The sequence below is a fragment of the Phascolarctos cinereus genome, unplaced genomic scaffold, assembly GCF_003287225.1.
Source record: "Phascolarctos cinereus isolate Bilbo 61053 unplaced genomic scaffold, phaCin_HiC Scaffold_4;HRSCAF=312, whole genome shotgun sequence".
Classification (NCBI taxonomy): domain Eukaryota; kingdom Metazoa; phylum Chordata; class Mammalia; order Diprotodontia; family Phascolarctidae; genus Phascolarctos; species Phascolarctos cinereus.
Genome location: NW_027555847.1, coordinates 712325455 through 712332437, shown reverse-complemented (window position 1 = coordinate 712332437; position 6983 = coordinate 712325455). Strand labels below are relative to the sequence as shown.

Here is a 6983-nt window from a genome sequence, read left to right as displayed (position 1 = left end):
CACTTGTGCTAATTTTAGCCTAACAATTAACACCAAGAAAAGAGAAGTTCTCCACCAGCCAGCCTCACACCCTCCAGACGTGGAAACATTGGTTACAAAAAATGGAGTTTTGAATACTGTGTATACTTACCTTGGCAGTAGACTTTCCAGGGATGTCCACATAGATGATAAGGTTGACGCATGCATTGCCAGAGCTAGCTCAGTGTTTGGGAGGCTCTGAAGGAAAGCATGGGAGAGAAGAGTGGGGGAGAATGCCTATCACACTGAAGGTCTGCAGAGCCCTTGTGCTGACCTCATTGTCATATGCCTGTGAAGCATGGGCAGTCTACCAGTGCCACGCCAGGAAACCAAACTGCTTTCATTTGAATTGTCTTAGAAGTGATACAAGGACACTCTCAAGAATTTTGAAATTGTGAAACATGGCAGACATTGGCACAGGACTGCCCAGCATGGCGTGCCCTCATCAAAGAAGGTGCTGTTCTCATGAGCAAAGCAGAATTGAAGCGGTTCAAAAGAAAGGTGAAACGCACAAATTTAGAGACATCTCCACTCCAAATGTTCCTGTGGGTTATTTGTGCCCAATCTGTGGTAGAGCCTTCAGAGCTCATACCGGTCTGATCAGCCACAGCTGCACACACTGAGCCTTGGCTTCCACCTCGTGATGCCATTTTGGTCTTCGAGAAGGAAGGACACCCACCACCAATATGGAAATGTTTTGCACGACTGCATATGTAAACCTATATTAAATTGCATGCCTTCTCAATGGTGGAGGGGGAGAGATTTGGAACTCAAAAATTTAAAAAATAAATGTTAAAAAATTCTACGTGTATTTGGGAAAAAATAGACTTTTAACATGAAGCTTTCTCTTCCTCATCCCCACAGTTCTTGGTGCCCTCCCTCTTAAAATTAGTTTTTGGTCTATATCCTGCATATCGTCATTTATGTATATGTTATCTTCTCCAAGAGAAGGTAAGCTTCTTGAGGGCAGTCACCGTTTCTGTTTCGTCTCTTACCCCTCGCACCTAGAACACTGTTTGGCACACAGTGGGGGTATAACAAACTCTAGCTGACTGAACCGAGCCTCATGCAACATCCTCTGGATGCTCCCCAGTTTATCAATGTCCTTCCTCAAATGTGGTGCCTAGACCTACATGCCCTGGTTATCCCTCTAAGCCATTCCTATCATTTAACTGGCGATCCAGACACACAAATCCCATTCTTGGACACCTACGTTAAGCCATCCTCTACCATTTCCTTCAGTGGACTCACACCTAGGTGAAAAGTCTCTGGGCCATCATCTTCTTTTTAGGGTGAGGGACATCATTCCACACCTACACAGGCCACAAAGATGGGATCCAAATATCTTAAGGGGGAGGGCTGGCCTCTGGAACAAGAGTTTCTTTTCTTTGTCTTAGGATCTCGGCATGCGCTGTGTGTTGGCTGGTTCAGCCTTGTTCCACAGCTTCTCTGGGTCAAATGTCTCAATGTTTCAAGGTTCTCCTTGTTTCACTTCCCCTCCCCCCTTGATACAACTGCATGCATCTTTCCCAGTAGAAGCTCTGCCCACTTGAAGAGCAGATGCAGTCAGGCCTTCAGTGACGTAGAAGCGATCTTAAATTGAATTGTAGTAAATCATACAAAGACTCTTAGCCTATTTACTAAGCAACAGACAGAATACAGGAGATGAAATACTAGACATGCTCATTTAAAAAAAATTTATTAAAAAATATCTCCAATAAATAAGTGCCTTAATTATATTTAAACAATTAGCTGGCCATATCACTAAACATTACATTTACTAGTAACCTTGGGGGATTTGAAATTGAGCATGAGACAACAAGAAAGACACATCCTGTCTTGTGTGTTATGTCTTAAGAGTTTACAAGGAAATTCTTCCTGAAAAGTCAAACTCCCAACATTTAATAATTAGGAACTTTAGAACTTTTTGCTATTTATAAATAAAGTTAGTTTCCATAGAAAGTTATCTGAAAACATTCTAAATGTTTACCTACATTTCATTACACTTTTACAACCTTAGCCTACATGCACATGTTCCCAGCCCCTCTCAGTCTGGCCCCTTCCTCTACCATTTAATTCACACGTGACCCTTTCCAAATGGTGAGCATAACATAACGTTGATTTTTAATCCCCGGAACACGTGATCAGGTTTATTAGCACGACAACCTACGCCTCAGCACCCTCGGTCCTAGCGCTTGCTGGGCGTTCAGGTTCAGTTCCAGGCAATTCTGGGACGACCGTATGGCTAGAAAAGGGAGAGCAGAAACACCACTGAGCATGCCCACCATGGGCATTAGAGAACAACCCTCCTTAAATCTGAGGTAAACCATCCAGAAATCCAGAAATAAAAATCCAGAAGACACAACTGGGATGGTGAAGCAGCTTATACGAAGGAACCAGGAAGACAGCAACAGACAGAGGGAAGGCCGGGGCAGAAGCAGGGCTGTCATGATAACTAACTTGGAGTATGTGAGGGGCTTTCACATGAAAGAGGTTAGTCCGGGTTTGCTTGACCCCCAAGGAGAAAACTGGGCACAGGGGATAGAAGCTGCAACGAAACAAATCAGCCTCGACTTGAGGAATAAGTGGCACTGAGGATGAGGAACATTCCATAGGCGATACTGTGCCTGCAGCAGACACTAAAAACACGGGCTGCCCCGGGCAGAGCGGTACCTTGGACTGAAAGCCGCGCTCGCTCATCAGGCGCGCCTCCTGATCAACGAGTTCCTCCAGTAACTGGTCCTCCAGCCTCGCCTCCTCCTCCTCCTTTCTCTGTTGCTCGAGTTCTTCCTGGTCTTGGAGATGGCGCTCTGCGATCTGAGCGGCAGATCATGACGGTCAGACCCCTGGGCCCGCACTCAGCCCGGCAGCTGGGGCAGAAAGCCGGGCTCAGGGCCACACTCACCTGAGCCTCCAGGTCCCGTCTCCAAATTGTCTTCACCTCCACCTCTTCCGCTCTTCCTCTCCGGGTCTCTTCCCTCGCCTCCTCCAGGCCTCGAATCAGCTGCTCGCGGTACTTCAAGGCTTCCTTCTGCGCATGCCGATTTCGTTCAATCTTTTCTTGGAGCTGATGCTGTCTCTCTGTGAGAACCTGTTCTTGGACAGAAAGAGGGAACGAGGAAGGAACAAGCTGCAGCCTCGCATCCAATGGACAACTCGTTGGAGAAAACGGCAGCCAGAAAGGCCTCTGACGAGCTGGGTGGGTCCCGTCCCAGCCAAAGGGCGCCCCCTCTACCTCTTTCATCAGTCGGTCTCGAGCCTGCCTCTCTCTCTCCCACTCGGCCTCTCTCTTCTCCCACATCTGCTTGGCCTCTTCCCTGGAGGAGAAGACGAGCGTTAGCATCCCCAATCCCAATCGATCAGAGAACAAATGAGTTCAAAGAGCATAGTTCTTGGCATTTGCTTTACTTCTGAGCCCACAAAGTCGACTTTAATCTCCCAGTGTTCTAAATCAAATATCCAAAGGACAAAACTGAAAATACCCAGCTTCTTCAGAGGGAGTCTTCAATTCAGGTCTTGGGTGCAAGCTCCACATGTGCGAAACCAAGAAGCCTTTGTGACCACCACGATAACGCAGGATTCCCTTGATGAGAGTTTACTTTCCTATAGGCTTCCCAATGCACAGAGCTCTTTCCTCAAACCAACCCTATAAAGCAGGCACTACAAAGTGTTACTACTCTGATTTAACAGATGAGGAAACTGAGGTTCAGGAGGTTAAGTGACTTATCTAAAGTCACATGGCTTGAAAAATGGCAGAGCCGGGTCTTCTGCATCTTAGTCTACTGCTCTTTCCAGCACACTGGGCTGCCTTTCCCTTTAAATAATCTAAAAATAAACAAGCACTTATTAAGTGTCAACTGTGTGCAAGGCATTGTGCTAAGTGCTGGGGACACGAAGAAAGGCAATCAGACAGCCCCTGCCCTCAAGGAGCTCCCAGTCTAATGAGGCGAGACAACACACGCACACAAACACACACGAAGGAGCTAAACACCAAATAAACTGGAGATAATTCACAGAGGGAAGGCATGAGCATTATAGGGGATCAGGAGGGAGGACTTAAAGGACGCTGGCAACGCCCGGAGGCCGGGAGAATGTTCCGGGCTTAGGGGACAGCCAGAGAAAATGCTCAGAGCTGAGAGAGGGGGGTCTTGTGGCAAGATGGGTCAGGAGGCCAAGGTCCTAGCACTGAAGCGTGCTCGGAGGGAAGTAAGAAGACTGGAAAGGCAGGAGGGGCCAGGGTAGGGAGGGCTCTGAGGGCCCAAACAGAGCCACAGGGAGCTACTGGGTTTGCTGAGCAGGACCTGATCAGAGCTGGGCTTTAGGAGAGTCACTTTGGAGGCTGGGCAGAGGATGGCCTGGAGCAGGGAGAGCCCTCAGCAGCTATGGCAGTTGTCTGGGGGGAGGGTGAGGAGGGCCTGCACTGGGCAGGGGCAGGGGCAGAGGAGAGACGTCCCAAAGGTGAAAGCCTTGGCAAATGACGCCACACTGCCAAACACAGAGCCCAAGGGGAGAAGCACGGCCCTCACCTGTACAGCAGCTGCAGCTCCGCTTCTCGCTCCCTCTCCACCTCCAGCTGGTCCTCGATGACTTGTTTCATCCACGCAGCATCCGCGGCCGCCTGCTCCCGCCGGGCCGAGTCCCGCCGCTGGTCCTCATCTTCCTTCTCCAGAAGGGCCGAGAGGATCCGTCTGTCCGCCTCCTGGGGAAGGCCGTGATGGGCTTCAGACCTTTCCCCGCCATGCTCTGCATGGCCGCAGACTCCCCGGGGACAATGCCCATGTCTGGGCAGTCTCCGCATCGCCTGGGGTGCCTCGCACTGTGCTCCACACGCTAGGGACTCAGGACATGAATAAGCCAATGGTTTCCCACAACATGCCGAGAATGAAGAGCCCTTTGGAGCACCAACGGGCGAGCGCTTCACAACCTTGACCTCAGCCTTCGAGGCCCTGCTCCCCTCCCTTCAGTGAACCACCGTCAGGGAAGCAGGTGTCACCTGACAATCCCAGAGCACTCGGGTAAAGGGGGCAGGGAGGCCACGGCTACGCAGAGACTGGCGGGGCCTCTCTTACCAGCTCCTCTTGGATCTGCTGGGCGTGTCTGTTCAGCTGAGCGTTGTACTGGTGTCTCAAAAAGCGTCTGAACAAGAAAGGAAACACGAAGCGCATCGAGCCTTTTAGAATCAGTTCTGCCTGGAGTTCTGGGGAAAAGCCATGCTTCGTGGGAGACGCTGGCTCGGCCCCGGACGCCGCCCCCGCCCAGCGCGTACCCCAGCTCCGCTTTCCTCCTGCGCTCCTCCATGTCCCTCCTCTCTTCCTCCAGGAAGCCCAGCTCCCGCTGGCGCCTCAGCAAGTTCTCTTGTTCTTTCTTCAGCTTTGTTGCCTGTCGCCATAATAAACATGTAGTGGAGTAACTTCTACCCCCCCTCCTTGAACAATTACCAAAGGCAGCAACGCCTGGCCGGGGCCGCCAGGACCACCCCTGAGGGGCAGGGAAGACCGGCCTGGTGCCAGATCAGCAGGAAAGGGACCCCGTCCTCCTCCCTCCCACCGGACACAAGCAAGGTCTCCTACTCATGTTCTCATCAGCATGAGAACCTTGATTCAGACTACTGCCAGGTCTCCCAACGTGCTATACTAAAAACCTCCTAGCGGGTTTCATCATGGCCCAGAGGTGACCCAGTGGCTCTTGAAGGCCAGGCCAGTGGAACACAAGTTCAGGAATGTTTGATTAGTTAACCTGAAAAAACTCTGGATATGGACACAGCAGCCAACGTATGTCTATAGTCCAAGGACCAGCCTGGCTAAGTTCAGAAAGAGGCATTACCAGAGAGTCATAAAAATGGAAAGTTTTCAGCTACAGCAAATGTCAAAGACCATCAGCTTATGACATGGAGGGTTTGTGATCTGCGCCAACAGAGGGAGACCCCTCCCCGCAATGAAAATGCAGAAAATTAAAGAAATGAATCATAAGTACATGCATGTATATGTATACACGTCCATATATGCATGGAGGAAACCATAGGTCTAGGGGAAAACTACTCCAGGTTCGAGGCCCCCTCAAACTGTAGAAGTTGGCGTGGGGGCAGGGGCGGGGGTGGTGAGTGTCCACGCGTCGCCTGGGCACGTGGGGCCCGGCCCTGCCCAGGCTTCTGCCGCCGTCCGCCCTGCCTTGGGGGGCCCCTTTACCTCCATCTCCTTCAGCCTGAGCTCTTCCATCTGCTGGCGCAGAGCCTCCGCCTGCTGCCTGTCCTCCCACCGTCTCTTCTCTTCTGCGCGGGTCATCCGTTCCATGGCTTCCCTTCTGGCCATTTCATACTGGTTTTCAAACTGGATTTTTTCCTCTTTCTCAGCAGTTTCTTGCTAGACAAGTCAAACAAACGACCAACACCATGAGTCGGTTTGAGGGGTGCCAAGCCAGGCCCAGCAGAACCTGACAGAACAGATGCAGGACAAACTACAGCGAAGGAGAGAGCAGTGGCGTCACTCCACGTCAACGTGCGCACTTGGACGGAGAACGGGCCACGACTTGACGCCACTCTATGGCGGCATCAGAGGAGCAGGTGTGCACCCCAGATCTGTGGAGAAGACCGAGGCTCTGGGCCTGTTTCTGCCCCTTCTCATAATGGCCCCGTGAAGTCTCCAACTCTCTCAGCCACAATGTCCTCGCTTGTAAAGTAAGGAGACACTCCTTTTGCTACCTTCCTCACGGGGTGGTTGTGACAAACACACTTTGCACACCTGAAGAGGTCACAGAAATGCACATTCTTCTCCTGACTGCATGCAAAGGGGAGGAGGGAGAAGCTCTGTAAAGTTCCTTCTCACTCCTACAAACATCCCCCTTTGGGGAACAAGGAGTCTACTTGCTCCCCAACGCCCCATGGCCAGGAAGCCCCGGTGTGCTTCTGTACCTTCCTCTAACATGCCTGCAGCATGATCTACCATAATACAAGCCTGATCTGACAGACT

At 51.1% G+C, this 6983-nt stretch overlaps 1 protein-coding gene across 1 annotated transcript; it reads right to left on the bottom strand.

The window, feature by feature from the left end:
- Positions 1-1700: 1700 nt before the first annotated feature.
- TCHP (trichoplein keratin filament binding) lies at positions 1701-6499 on the bottom strand. The gene is made up of 8 exons (XM_020996701.2): positions 6204-6499; positions 5285-5397; positions 5088-5154; positions 4545-4717; positions 3254-3335; positions 2924-3109; positions 2692-2835; positions 1701-2263 (listed from the first exon to the last, which is right to left on the bottom strand). The coding sequence occupies exons 1-8, from the start codon at positions 6324-6326 to the stop codon at positions 2231-2233; spliced, it is 921 nt and encodes a 306-aa protein (XP_020852360.1). The 5' UTR covers positions 6327-6499; the 3' UTR covers positions 1701-2230.
- Between the last annotated feature and the right edge of the window lie 484 nt (positions 6500-6983).